Below are 14,627 nucleotides of genomic sequence, written 5' to 3' on the forward strand. Positions count from 1 at the left end.
CAGCAGAAAGTGGTCCAAGCACGTAGAAGATTCCTAAAACACCTCTCACAGTCTCATACATCCACTGGAAGATTCCCAGTGCTGACTGGGCATCCCTAAAGCTGTCGGCAGCCCATCTAGTCTTGGTGCTGTCTCACAGTCACTCCAGCACTAATCGCCATGTGTAGGGGCTTGGCAGACGTTTCCAGGAGCCTGTCCATGCATCATCCAGGCGCACCTCCAGGGAGGCAGCACTCTGCCATGTCCTGCATTAATTGTGACCTCTCCTCTCAAAGGGTTTCTTACCTGTAACCATAACCAGAGTGTTTGACGCACTTGATCATCATGTGCAAGTTCTGAGACGCTGTGCCGCAGGTACCCGAGAAGCAACAGCCATAACGAGCAATGACCTTCTCAAGAACTAACGAAGCTTTTCTAGCAGAGGTACGAGGCTTAGGAAAGCAAATCCCTCAAATCCAGAAATGAGACCAGCTTCCTACGCAGCTTTGATCTCTCCTACCTCTTGGCTAAGAAACAAGATAAACGGAATAATAAACAGGTTATCAGGGAATCAAAAGTTGCTCCAGCAAAGGCTGTCAGAGTAATGTTTAGGTCCATCTAAGGCCTCCTGGAACGGGGAAGAGCTGACTCACGGAAAGCCATCTGGGACAGGTGCCCCAGCAGAACCTTCCTTCCAGCAGAAGGGTGCTGGGTGGGAATACAGCACCTCAGCTGAACGGGCCGACAAGTTGGGCTCTTTTGGCTCCGAGATACAATCTAAACTGGACAGGATCCAGGAACGAGAGAAGGGAGGGTGCAGGCTTGCTGAACACAGGGAAGATCTGGGCTACGTCGTGGTTACTTCTAGAGCCAGTAAGAGCATCCCACCCCATGCGGCAAGGTGCAAGGAGGGCGATGCTCCCCGGCCTCTCCGTGAGAAGGTCTGGGAGTTTCCATCAAGAACCACAGTGGGCTGGTCTGAGAGCTGCCTTGCCAGACGGGGTCTTGGAGGATGAGGTGACTCCTAGGGAACATCACTAGGGAAGGGGCAGGGGAGCCACTCTGCGTGCCACAGCAGCGTTCAGCAGGGAGCCAGGGCTCGCTCCTGCAAAGCCCCTGGCACTGTCTCTTGTCAGCCCTTGCCCAGAGGCTGATCTCAGCGCTGGGAGCATGGGGCACAGCGGCCACGGCAGGGAACCACATCTCGCAGCACAGCTCAGAGGCTGATCACATCCCTCAGTGCCTCATGGAGTGGGTCTGTCCCACTCAGGGACAGCTCTTGCCTCAAGGGATGGGTTTTGTGCCAGCCCCACTGCTGGTCTAAAAGCTGTGCCTGCCCTCACCTAGACACAACAGCCCAGATGCTGGGCAGGGAGAAGCCAGAGCGATGACCAGCACATTTCCAGACTGCCCAGGTCAGTCTCCAACAACACAGATTGCTGCAGGGTGGGGAGGCTGAACCAGCCCACCTACATATCCCATGGGAGGACCTCACTGCCAAGCCAGAGAGACATGATCCTAAAAGGATGGTCTTGGACAAACGTTTGTGGAGGTCAGCAGACAGCAGCCACAGTCCCGAGATGGATGAGGGACCACCCAGATGCATCCTGCCATGGGACTCCATGCAGTAAGACACATCCGTGCTTGGACCGTACTTGGGTAAGGAACTTTGACATTAATGCACAGACACCAAGTGAGACAGGACTCTCTCCCCTGCCTGCCATGGTTCGCTCTGGCGCACCAAGGACCATACCAGACTTGGCTGCGACACGCTCACGGGTGAGCACGGGCTGCTGGGAAGCACAACTGATCCACTCTGCCAAAGCTCGTTTCACCAACTCATCATCTTGGTCAAGAGTAGAAGGCCCACTCCATCCATGGCCAAGCTGCCCTGAAAGCAAGTCTTTCAGAATGCTTAGGCCAAACAAAGATTTTTTTAAATGGGCTGGGGTCTGAGGGTGATCAGGATACGATTGTTCCCAGTGAGATGAACACAGACCAGCAGATGTGCAGAAAGCTCAAGCAGCCAAGACCTGGGTCTTTGCTAGACAATTTCTTCTGACGTTGCTTCCTGAGCAGACACGGCCAGGAGGTATCCTGGACAGTGAATGGAGCCAGGGGCACGAGAAGCTGCACAGCACCGAGACACCACAGTTCCCAGCAGGGCTCATGGTGGAGAAAAGTGGGCTAGATGCTCCCCAAAGAACGGATGGAAGTGCACAGGGAAGGGTTAAGCAAAGGGAAGGTTCATGCCTCCTCCTATCCAGCATCAAAGACCTGGGGTCACCACTGATGGACAGGCAGGTGCAGGGCAGATGGGCTAACCCTGGGCTGTGCGTCCCACACTGAGGAATTGCTGAGGCAAAGGATCGGCATTGTGTGTCCTGCCAGTGAGACCCTGGGGGCCGTCCCACCGGTGGGGGAACAGAGCCTACTGCTGGTGATGAGGCTCACCAGAGAGCAGCACCTTGCACACGTGGGCAGGGAGACCTCAGTTTCACTGCAAACAACGTCAGCGTGGGACTGGGGTCCCCACGTGTCCTGGCATGTGGGTGTCTGGCAGCACCAGCTGCTGCCGGGGCAGAGCGGTTGGTCCTTCTGTGCTTCACGCTGGAAACCTCTCAGGGCAGATGCTCTGCAGTCCTGTGGGTTTCCAAAGCAGCTCCAAGAGGCCAAGGTACACGTCATGGATTATTCATGGGGGAAGCCGGACTTAGCCAGCCACTCAGAGATCTCTGCAGCAGAGAAAGAGCAGCAAATGCCACAAAGACACGCATGGAAAAGGGGGTTTGCACAAACCAGAGGAGCCTTCAGGCAGGGCAGAAAGTGATCCCTGATCTGCTGGAGTGTGAGGCAACATCACTTGAAAGAAAAAGCCCAGATTAAAATATTTCCTCAGGCTTTAGCTCTTTTAGGAAGAAAACCAAAAAGGCAGGAGGGAAAGAAACTGCAACAGGCACTCCAGGGGAGAGCCCTGTCTCATGGCAGGCACGGAGGCACGCACCGGCCAGGCCGGGAGCACACTCTGCTGTCCCCCTGCTCTGCCCCCCCGGGGGTGCCCCCTGGCTCCCCTCTGCCAAGCAAAGCCCGTGCTCGCCCATTGGAGCCCAGCCACCCAGAGCATCACCCGAGGAGCTGCCATGGCCCAGCAGCCCAGCCCTGGCTGTGCCCCGGCCCTGAGCTTTCCCGGCTGCTTTCTCCTACCGTGCGCACGGCCTCGCCTCCCCCTGCACCAACCGGCCAGCCTGGCCCCCGCCAACACGCCAGTGCACGCTTCTGCAGGCACGGGCGGCACACACCCCCCCCCAAATGCAGACCCTCTGCACCATGGGGCACGGGTGCGCTCGCAGCTCCGGTGCATGGCAGCATTAGCGACCCAAAACAAACCTACCAACACAGATAAGCTGTTGCATCCCCGGCCCCTGTTCTATCTACCTTACCTAATCTTAGAGATGATCCGAAAAACTCTACTGCAATCTACTTTCTCTTCCCTCCAGAATCTTTTGCGAGAAGCATTTTTCTCTGGAGCATCACCTGCTTGGCTGTGCTGCCAGGGTCTGCTGCTCAGCAGCTGCCTCTGCAAACACTGCCCCTGGGCAGGCTTCTCGCCCTGCCAGCCTCCCATCGCTGCAGCAGCACCGGTGACAGCCAGCAGGCAAACGCTGGGACAGGGGGATGGGGGAACCCCCGCTGTGGTTACGGCAAGGTTGGCTGTGGGGCTGAGAGCAGGCGAGAAGATGCTCTGGGATGTCCTGGTGCAGCAGAGGAGACCAGGCGCTGGGAGGGGATGGCCCACAAGTTGCGAGCCACGTCGCTTTGTTTCCGATTCCTCAGCACCAACGATGCTCCAGGTTAAGAACAAGCCAGCCCATGCAGCACCGACACCACACACAGCCTGTCGAGGGCCAGTGGATCCCAGAACAGGGATCTCCCACCATTGTCCCACCCATCACGTCCCCAGGGGACGGGAGTGTCCCATGGGAGGCCCCCATTGTGGGCTTGGGGGTCCGGTGGAGGGCACCCCCTGCCTCAAGCCGTGCGATGCCTGCGGCAGCACAGGGAGAGCCCACACCCAGCAAAGCTGTAGAAAAGGAACCTGTCCCGTTTAATGACCCCTTGGCCCCCACAGCACAGACGCGAGCGCAGTGCCAGCATGCAGCAGAGCAAGGGCACAGTGAGCGGGACTCAGCCCCTGCCCTGGGCAAGGCGGGGGGGGGGGGGGCGGGGGTCAGGCTGCCCCGGTGTGGCATGGGGACCAGCCAGGTGCCGGGCCAGCAGCAAGGACAGAGAGAGCCCAGGGCTCAGTCCAGTTGGCACCAGTGTCAGGTCCAGTTTGCAGGGAGGTACAGCTCTCGGTCGGCTCCGCGTGGCACGGGGAGGGCAGGGGGCAGGCCAAGAGTTCCAGGATGGAGGCTGGAGGAGGTGAGCCTGGGGGGGGCTGGGGGACAGTCCTGGAGAACGCTGCCGTGGCAGGTTTGGAGCCTCCCTGCCCGAACCGCAGTTTAACCAAAGCAGGGGAAGGGAACAGAGAAGGGGCTGGAGGCTGAGCGGCCCAGGCAGGGACCCTCAGCTCTATCTAGCTATTCCCACTTGCAAGGTATCTGGTGGTGTAGGGGGGTGGGATCTGCCAAGCACCCAAAAACGGGAGTGAGCCTGGGTGACAGATGTTTACCAGCAGCTCCACGTCCCCAAGTCTCTCTTAGGTGTGGCTCAGGCAGCCCCGTGCCAGGAAGGGGGTCCAGGGGAGCGGGGCTTCCCCTCATTATCTGATGGAAGCGTCGCTGGGAGGGTCACGGTCAGACTCCTCGCTCTCCTCGTTCAGGGCCGACTCGCTGTTGGAGGCTGGGGTGAAGGCAGGAGACTTTCTGCTGAGAAGAGCAAAGGGCAGCGGTCACAGCACTGCACAGGGTGAGTGGAAGGACCGGGTTCAGCGCGGCAAAGAGGAGAGAAGCTCAAGTGCCCCTCTCGCTGCCCTGGGATCCACGGAAATCCTTGGGGGCTGGGGAGGGTGTCCCAGAGAACACCAGCTGAGAGGTCCAGGGATGGAGCAGCACCAGGGGAGACGCCCAGAGCAGGACCCTGCCCAGGCATGCGGGGCTGAGGATGGGTGGAAGCCCAGCCCAGAGGTCCCCAGCCTGGAGTCCCTACGCAATGGCAGCTCCTCTCTCTGTCAGGGGTGTTGAGCTCCACCAATCAAACCCGCCTCCTCCTGTGTGCGGCGTGGAGGCTGGTCACCAGGAGAGCCCAGCTGCCTCTGGGAACTGCCCCCCCACCCCAGCCAGGCAGGGCAGGGCCATGATCCATCCCACCTTCAGCTCCCGCTCCCTGCGGCTCCGCTCCTTGCCCAGCGCACGCCACCCCGGGCCTCCTGCCGAAGCTCACCTGTCCCCAGACTGGGTGATGAGCCGCCGGCAAGTCTCCATCTGCACGTCCAAGCCTCGCTTCATGCTGCACATTTCCATGTACTCGTGCAAGTGCCGGTTCATGTCGTTCTTGGCTGTGGCCAGCTCCAGCTGCACGAGGGAAATGGTGCAGAGATGGGTACAGAGCACGGCCAGCCCCGAGGCGGCCACCCCCCTGTCACCACCCCCCTGCTCCAGCACGGTGCCTCCCTCCCGCAGGTTCCCCATTTCACCCCCTTCTGTGCCACGTCGGACCCGCTTCCCTCTCCTCCCACCTCTATTTGGTCGATGGTTTCCTGGTACTCCTTCTCACGGCTCTTGAACAGCGACTCCGTGTCCTTAATCACCTTCTCCAGGCTGTCGTCCTGCTGTTGAGAAGAGCAGATGGCATGTTTAGAGGCAGGGAGGCACCAAAGATGAGGAACCAAAGGCACACAATAAGAGAAATTAGAGAAAGAACTGGCAGCACTGGGTAAAAAGAGGAAGAAACAGAAGCTGTGTAGTATAAATAAGGCACAAGTCAGTCCTGCCAACAAGGGCGGAGAGACCCAGGACTGGGCACTGAGCACATCAGCCCAGGACAAGCTCAGCAACACACAGAAGCTTTGACAGGCACAGTCCATCCCCAAGCACGACACATCCCCAGGGAACTGCTGAGGGTCAAAGCTGCAGCTGGCGAGGGCTTTGGCCACAAAGGACACTGTTTGGGCAGTGCTGCTGTGCAGCAGGCAGGTGGGCTGCAGAGCCTGAGCAAGGGACCCCCAGAGACCAGCCCAGCCAGAGGAGGTCTTCTCCATCATCCCAGAGGAGATGTGATGCCCTCAGCACATCTTTCAGGCTACAGGTCCCCAGTCTGTCTAACAAGACCTTCACAAGGATGCAGTAACGTATTCCTGTGGAGAAGATGGAAGCATCTGCACAGGCCTGCAAGGGCTGGAGGTGCTGAAGTCTGGTCTTTGAGGGAGCATCTTCCCAGTGGCAGGCAGGACGGAGTGTCCCAACCCACGGCTGGATCCCAGAGCGGACCTGACACCACCGTTACCTCCCCCTGCACCTCTGCGGCTGCAATGGCGTATCCGGAGAAGTCCTCCCAGAGCAGCAGTGTTTCTTCTGTCTCCTCCCACGTAAGGCTGTCACAGTCATCCTCAAAGTCATATTCCCTCCTGGGGACAAGGGAACAGCGTGTCAGGACAACCCCAGTGGGCAGGGGGCCGCGGCAGCACCAGAAGTCTTGCCCCTGCTCACAGGCAGGGCTGCGGCTCTGGGGGATCTGGCCAGGGTGGGCTCACATGTGCTCAGACCCAGCAGCTGGTGGGGAAGGGGCTGCCTTCATGTTCAGGAGCCCTGGCAAACCCAGGCAGGGACCCCCCAAAAGCAGGAGCAGGGGGCAAGAGGAACGGGCGCTGGACCCACTCCCACCCACGGCACGGGTGGGCTCAGGTCTCCGGGGAGGTCAGTCCCCCCGTGCCGCAGAGCAGGGGGTGTACATACCCCGCAGCTGCACCCCCACCTCACCCTCCCCTGGGAAAGAGGAGCTGCAGCCCCCCCCCCCCACTCCCCATCCCAGGCGCCGGCGGGGAGCCGGGTGCCAGAGCCTGGCTCGACGCCGGCAGCGGCGGTGCGGAGCGGCCGCACTCACAGCTGGTTCAGCATCCTCTGCATTTCCTCATTGATACTCATGGCCGTGGTCTCGTCCTCCTCCTCCTCTTCAGGTTTTCGGGAGGCGTCGCTCTCCGACAGCGAGGTGTCTTCGTCGCTGACCTGCTTGCGCTCCCGCTTCCGCCCCACCGAGGCTGGGACCTTAACGGGAGACAAGTGCAGAGACTACAGAAACAAGGCCGGGTCCGAGGTCAGGAGCAGGTAGTTGGGAGGAGATGGAGGGGAAAGGGATGGCAGAGGGACAGAAAGGCAGGGGGGAGAGAGAGAGAGAGAGACAGAGAGAAAGGAAGGAAAGCGAGAGAGAGGGAGAGAGAGAGAGAGATGGGCTCATTATGGTCAGGTTAAAGATGGTGCAATGGATAAAAAACATGGGTTTAGCATTTTCTAAAATTAAAACTAAGCAACTGAAGATGGTGTCTATGAATCTGATGAGAAAAAACAACGTGGTTTTACTGCAGAAAAACTCAAATCGCCCACCACCCCAGTCCAGAGACAGGGAAACACAGCAGTGACAGAAACAGGAAAAAAGAGACAAGAGTCTGAAAAAAGTGAAATATGTCAATATTTACAGTTTGACCTGATTTACAGAAAGCTTAAAATTTGTACTCTTTCCCAACTGAATGGAACTAACCAATTGCTTCTGTAGGGACAAAGAGAGCGAGACAGAAAGGCAGCGACATCCAGAAAGAGAAAAAGAGACAGAGAAGAGAAGAGAGACAGAGAGAAGATGACGGAGAGGGGAAGGGGAAGGAGAGAGATGGAGTTAGAGACAGACACTCGAGTAACTCATCTCCCTCCTGCAGCTGCTCCCCTACCAACTGCGGGGTCCCAGGGCCCGACACAACAGGTCAGTGAGAGGTTGAGGGGACTCTTGATGCCCAAAGCAACATCTGGAGCTTTCCACCTCCTCTCCATGCCCTTTCACCTGGTCCTCCAGAGAGAGACAGAGAGCGAGGGACTGCACAGAGCAAGGGTGAGGGTGACTAAGCGTCTCCCCTAGCAGGGGGGATGGTGTTGTCTCTTCTACCTCCTTCAGGAACTCTCCTCCCCAGAGCCAGCGGCCAAGTGTGGAGCAGCAGCAGGTGCTCCTCACCTGAAACATCTTGATCATGTCCTCGCAGTTCCGCTGCTGCGCCACATCGCACAGCTTGGCAGTGATGTCGATGCGCCGGCAGATGTCCATGTCCACCTTCATGGCCTTCTCCTGGATCTTGGTGTCCAGCTCCGTGATGTTCTGAACCCACGACGCCACAGGAGGGGGATAAATCAGAGGGGCAATCAGAGCCCCCAGGTTCCCCACCACCCCATGCTGCAGGACTGCATCCACACCCCTGCTCTGCTCACTGCACCCTGGGCCAACCCTGCCCCAGACCGCCATGACATGTCCCACCAAGGAACTGGTTTTCTACGCAGCCCCACTGCTCGGGCAGGACACCGCTGCCAGGTCGGAGAGGGGTCAGGGACTCACATTGCTCATCAGTCCCTTGAAGACAACAAGCTCTGCCTTGAGCTGCTCCACCTTCATGGCCAGCTCCTCCTGGCAGGCTTCAGCCTCCTGGGCTTCCTGCCCCGGGCAGAGGGAGATGCGCAAATCAGCGTCAGCGCAGGGCAGCGGGGCTGCAGGGGAAGGGGGGGATGGTGATGCTCACCTCCTGCAGCTCAGTTACGCGGTCCTGAAGCTGGACACGAACCGTGTACTCCTCTTCCCATCTAGGGAGACAAACACGCCGCTCAGATCCCGCCGGCCTTGCCGGCTGCCAAAGGGAGAGGAGGGAGCAGCAGCTGCTCACCCCAAAGCTATCCAAGAGGGGGTGATGACGGCACCGGGGCGGGAAGGAGAACGTGCCCAGGAATGCATCACTGCTTGCTTCCAGACGCCCAGCAGCTGCCGAGCCTGGCAGCGCCCCCAGCCATGAGCCCTGCCCCACCAGGCTCTCCGCCATCCCTGCTCACCGAGGGGGGAGCTGGGGACACCAGCCACGGGCTCTGCATGGCAGTGGCACTGCATAGCCTGCCACGCTGGGGCTGGTGGCTACGCCCCGATGCAGCCCCCCAGCCCCTCCACCTGCCCCCGAGCCCCTTGCCCTCAGGCCACGCTAGGCTCAGCTCCAAGGCTCAGGACAGGGCTTGCAGATCTCGCAGAGCTGCCCCATCAGCATCGTATTTACGACCACATTTGTGCCTCTGCAGCGCTGCAGTCCGGGCTGTGCAGAAGCACAAAACCTGAAGCGACGCTGAGCCGTGGCGCGAGGGGCCGTGACGTGCGCGGACGCGAAGGGCTGCTCTTCAGCCCGCAGCGGTGCAGAGGCTGCCCTGCGCCCCAGCACGGCGCCCGGCCAGTGGCACGAGCCTCCTTGGCCATACTGCCGCGTAACACATTGGATTAAAGAAGGTTGCTTCACCCTACAAGGAAGCGGGACGGATTCTCCCAGTTACGCCAGGGTGGCTGGTGGGCGCTGTATTAGGCTCCGCAGCTTTGCCAGAGGCTGAGCCGCAAAGGTGCCCAGCCGCGCCACACAAAGGCGCATCGCCGAGCAATTATATTATATTTCACTGCATGAGATCATCATCTTGGGCCATGCTGCGGTGCTGGCCTGGCCCACAGTCTGTCGGGAGGCCAGCCGGCCGTGCTGCGCTTCACTACATGGCCGTCATGTCCAGCAGCCGGGCTGGCACACACCGCGGTGCGGCACGGGGCAGGGCTGCTGCTTCCTCACCCGGCTCTGCTGGGAGAGCCAGATTTCTCTGAGAAAGCGGGATTTCTCCAGGAAAGCAAGCGGAGTGGGCCCTGCCTGGTGCAGCCAGCTCCCGTTTCTGTTTAGCGCTTGCAAACGCAGAGACAGGCACTGCCACCCTGCAGGAGGACCTGAAGAAACATCTCCTCTCCCTTACTCCCACCAAGTTTGAAAAAGAAATCCTAAGGTCTAGGGGACCAGATAGCATGTGAAAAGCCCTCTCAGGGTTATCTCAGGGTATCAGGACAATCTCCCGGCGTGGGAGAGTCCTGGCTTAAGAATTTCTAAGCTCTTAAGGCTGGCAACGCTGCTCCTTACTCAAGCAAGGACAGAGCGTGCAGTGCTCGTGCTGGAGTGAGCTCCACACCGCAGCTACAGGGAGTCAAAGGGGGTTCCCGTCCCTTTGGGAGAAGAGGGAGACAAAGAGAGAGGGAATGAGAAAGTTAAAAGGTAGAATTGCCCTTATACGGGAACTGTTCAACCAAGGCCTCCCTCCCCAGGGAGAAAAACGCCTTCCAACATCAGAAAAATATTTCAGCATCTTCCTCAGCATGGTGCTGCCTCTTTTTTGGTCCCTGCCTCCCTCCGGGTGTCTCTCAAGCCCAGACTCACTGGGGACGTAAGGCACAGCTGCAGACCCCGGGCAGAACCCGCTTCACGCCAAGACTAAGGGAGAGAGCGCAGATCAGATAAAAACCGATTTAAAGGCAGGAGGAACAGCAATTGGCCCTGCGAGTGATGAATCCGCAGGAACCTCTCTCCCGCTCACCTCCTGCCTGGCTCCTTCCCTGCTCCCTCCTGCAATGCACCACTCCTAATAATAACCTGCCTGCGGCGCGGCACCCCCGGCCCTGCACGGCCGGCGGGCGCTGCCAGCTGGACCCATGGCTGCCCCACACCACCGGGGTCCCTCCCGCACCGCCACACGGCAGCAACCTGCCCAACGGCTGGAACAAAGGCAGAACGCCAGGGCAGGAGTGTCCCAGCAGCAGACAGACCCAGCCGCCTCCTTGCCAGCCCTCCCAAAGCTGGGAAGGCAGCAAGATGCAGCGCCATCCCCACCGCCTGCCCCCCCCAGAAGGTTGGTGAGCAAAACAACCAGCCATGCACATCTTTAAAAAACCCTGTTCGCTGCAAGAAGCACCGGGGCGCCGCAGCCAGTGCTGCACGGCCCGCAGATGCTGTGGGGCAGCCTTTGGGCTGCTTGGGGCACGAAGCTGCGCGCGTGCCTCTCTTGCCATCTTCCAACTGTTTTTACAAACATCTACAAACTGTTTTTACCTTAAATGCGAGGGCTCTGCAGCCAGCTGCACCCCCTCGCAGGGCAATCGCAATAACAGACCTTCTTGTGGCCTCTCGATACATAAAGGGGGCTTATAAGAAAGACGGAGAGGCAATTTACTGTGGCCTGTAGTGCCAGGGCAAGGGACAACGGTTTGAAACTGGAAGAGGGTAGGTACACGTAGATCAGAGATAAGGAAGAACTTTTTTATGATGACAGTGGCGAGACACTGGAGCAGGTTGCCCCGAGAAGTTGTGGATGCCCCATCCCTGGAAGTGTCCAAGGTCAGGGCTTTGAGCAACCTGATCTAGTGAAAGCACACAGCGGGGGTTGGACTAGACGGTCCTTAAAGGTCCCTTCCAACCCATTCTGCGATTCTAACGCACACTGTGCCGTAACACTACACATCCCACACCTCTAGCACGTCCTTGCAGCATCCAAGATAAAAACTACTTGGGAATACAGGTACAGCAGACAGCACTAACCTGGTGAGACTCAGTTCCCCCATGCTTGGTGGGTCTGTATGACACCTGCAGGCACCTTCTGCCCCTCTCCAGGCCACCTAGCCTCAGCCTGCTCCTTCAAACGCAGATCTTGCGAGCCCCTCTCCGGCTGCTGTGGCTCCTCTCATCCCTCCCTATTGCCCCCACACCCCTCCTAGATTCCAGACTTGAATTTCAGGCCCTGTATATCCAGAGAGAAGCTCCTGCTGCACCGCTCCGAGTGCCATGGGGTACACGGTGGCAACGCTGCCCTGAAGCAAGCACGAGCTCAAGCCACGGCCAAGGAACCGAGAAGTCCCATGTTAACACGGTCTCTTCCCTTGGCCTCCAGGCAGGTGGCAAATGGATGACACCGTCCCCACAGCAGATCAGAGCCCAGCGCGGCAGGGAGCTCTCTGCGCCCGGGGGATGTCAGCCCTTAGCATGGGGAAGGGTGTGGAAATGGGATCCTCCTGTCCCATTCCCCTGTTTGGGATCCGGCTGTACCCGTCAGAGTTCCCGGTGCTGGAAAGGGTCTGGGGGTGGGGTCTGCTTTCCCCCAGCTCCTGGTAACACAGTCCAAAAATAGATCCCACCACCAACATTGGCCCGCAGTGGCTTGTGGTGCCCCCCCCGCCTCCCCAGCGTCCCTGCTACCTCCATCGCCCCCCAGCCTGCCTCAAAGCCCACTTGCCAGAGCGAGACCACCCCGGAATGCCCTCCTTTCTCCCAAAGTTTCAGCAGCACCGACAAACCCGAGGTGAAAACATGAAGTAAGGAGAGCCGCCCGCCCGCAGAAGGAGCCGGAGCCCAATGCCTGGCTTAATGATAAAAGGCCTTAGGTACGGGCAGCGATAGGTGGGAAAGGAGAGGTGCCAGCTCTTCCTTTCCGCCTGCCTTGCTTGGTGCCTTCGGAGCATCCAACCGGCAAGCGTGCTCAGCCACAGCCTTATAAAGCCAAACCCGTAAGGGTCATCCTGGATCCCCAGCCTCGGATCTCGGCACCAGAGCCCGCAGCTGCAGAGTGCAGGTTAGCGGCACGGCTCCTGTGGGTAGAGCACACTTTTGCTCGTTTGGGCACATAATCACTGACTTTCTAATTCCTTCTAAAGCACCATAAAGTGACTTCTGGGGAAAAAAAAAACCAACAAAAAAAAAGATAAAAATCAGTTGCTTGAGTGGCATCAGTCCCCAGCACTGGCCACACACTGCCCGGCGCCATGACCCAGCGATGCCAGCCCCTGCCTGATCTCATCCTACGTGCGGAGCCGAGAGCGACCTCGGGAACTGGCCTGAACCAAAAGTGCCGCCGGTGCGATGCGGGAGCTGCGGCTGCCCCGCACGGCAAAGAACGGGCCGAGAGATCAGCCCTGTATGCTGCTTCGCCCTTCTCCCAGGCACATGCCAAGCCGCAGCTATTTTGGGTCGGCAGGAAAGCCCCCGAGGAGCAGGGTCCTCCCAAAGCCCCCGAGGAGCAGGGTGCTCCCAAAGCCCCCGAGGAGCAGGGTGCTCCCAAAGCCCCCGAGGAGCAGGGTGCTTCCACACCACTCGCTGCTGGGAAGGCAGTGGGGAGGGAAAGGGCCGGGGCAGCTGGCTGCTCTGCGGAGGGGCTTCTGGGCACCTTCCAACGGACCCAGGGAGCCCTCCTCCTCACCATCCTCCTCCTCCTCCTCCCAGCAGCCTTTCCCAACCCAAACACGCTTGCTGCACATTCACCTTCCTCACCTACTTTCCTGCTGCTCCTCCTTCGCCAAGTGTTTCCAGATCCCCTCCCGTTTAAAGCACCAGCTCCTGGAGTCATGTTATTTCCTTCCCTGCTTAGAAAGGCCTTCCCAGTCTGTCACGCCACGTCGGTAAGACGGAAAAACCCTCAGCGAGCATCCCGGGAGGGTTCAAACACCAGGAGGCCAGCAAGGAGACCCCGGCGCAGCCAAACGCGTTGAGGGGCCCGGGATTTTTGCCTTGTGGGACCCACCCCCCGCCAGCTGGAGCCCCCCCGCTCCCGGGCAGCCAGGCCAGGGCTGCCCCCCCTGCTCAGCGGGCCCCGCAGCCACCCTGGGGGGTCCCTGGGGGGCTGCAGCCCGGACCCCTGCTCCCCCCTGTCCCTCCTCACCTCCGCTTGTACTCGTCGCGCTCCCGCTTCACCTTGGCCAGCACGTTGTAGAGGGCCCGGATCTCGGGGGTGATGGTGTCGATCTGCACGCCCACCCCGTCCGGGTGGACCCAGGAGACCCCCGGGCCCTGCACCAGGGTGGTCTCCGGCCCCGGGCCCAGCCGTCGGGCTTGCGAGAAGGACCAGATGGTGCCGGGCATGAAGCGGGAGGCGGTGGGGAAGGTGGGGGGCGGCTGCCCGGGGGAGCCCAGCGCCCGGGCCGGCCCCAGCCCCAGCCCCAGCCCCAGGGTCCGGATGGGCCCCACGAAGCCGGTCTGCACTGCCTGGTCCCGGCGCGGGGGTCCGCGGCCCCGGCCGCCCCCCTCCTCCAGCGCCTGCTGCAGCTGCTTCTCCAGCTGCCGGTTGCGCCGCTCCAGCTCGTGCACCTTGGCCAGGAAGCAGCGGAACCGCAGGTTCAGCGTCTTGAGGACGCTGATGTTGGAGCCCAGGTCGTTGCGGAGCGCCATGGCGGCGGGCGGCGCGGGGAAGGGGCCGGCGGGCGGCGGCGCGGCCAGCTCGCCCCCGAGGGGCTCGGCGGGGCGGGCGGCGGGGGGCTCGGGGCCCGGCAGCCCCTGCTGCTCCTGCGGCAGCAGGAAGAGGTTGGGGCCGAAGAGCGGGTTCATGGCGGCGGCGGGGGAGATCCCAAGCAGGGCCCCGGCGGGGCGGGCTGAGCCCGGGGGCTGCGCCGGGCCGGCCCCGCGGTGCGGCTTCCGCTGCGGCGGGATGCGGCGGGGCCGGGAGCCGCTCCCCGCCGGGGCCCCGGGCGGAGCGAGCAGGGGAGGGGACGCGGCGGGGACGGGAGGGGACACGGCGGACGCCGCCCTCCTCTGCCCGCCCCCCCGCCGCGGAACGGGGGGGCTCGGGGCCCCGCGCCGGCGGGTTGGGCGCTCCGGAGGGGGTCGCGGCCGCCCCTGTCCTTGTTGCTGTTACCGTTAG

At 60.7% G+C, this 14,627-nt stretch overlaps 1 protein-coding gene across 8 annotated transcripts; it reads right to left on the reverse strand.

Annotated features, from left to right (window-relative positions):
• Nucleotides 1-4,061: 4,061 nt before the first annotated feature.
• IFFO1 (intermediate filament family orphan 1) lies at nt 4,062-14,474 on the reverse strand. Of its 8 annotated transcripts, none has more exons than XM_027783788.2 (9): nt 13,653-14,474; nt 8,690-8,750; nt 8,509-8,604; nt 8,134-8,274; nt 7,021-7,181; nt 6,424-6,544; nt 5,657-5,746; nt 5,362-5,492; nt 4,062-4,847 (listed from the first exon to the last, which is right to left on the reverse strand). In XM_027783788.2, exons 1-9 carry the CDS (start codon nt 14,312-14,314, stop codon nt 4,742-4,744), a joined length of 1,569 nt encoding a protein of 522 aa, XP_027639589.2. In that variant the 5' UTR covers nt 14,315-14,474; the 3' UTR covers nt 4,062-4,741. The 8 variants fall into 8 exon arrangements, with proteins under 8 accessions (XP_027639589.2, XP_027639588.2, XP_055665239.1 ...); XM_027783787.2 differs by having other exon boundaries at nt 5,657-5,749; XM_055809264.1 differs by having other exon boundaries at nt 6,436-6,544; nt 7,021-7,205.
• Between the last annotated feature and the right edge of the window lie 153 nt (nt 14,475-14,627).

The sequence above is a fragment of the Falco peregrinus genome, chromosome 6 (assembly GCF_023634155.1).
Source record: "Falco peregrinus isolate bFalPer1 chromosome 6, bFalPer1.pri, whole genome shotgun sequence".
Taxonomy (NCBI): Eukaryota; Metazoa; Chordata; class Aves; order Falconiformes; family Falconidae; genus Falco; species Falco peregrinus.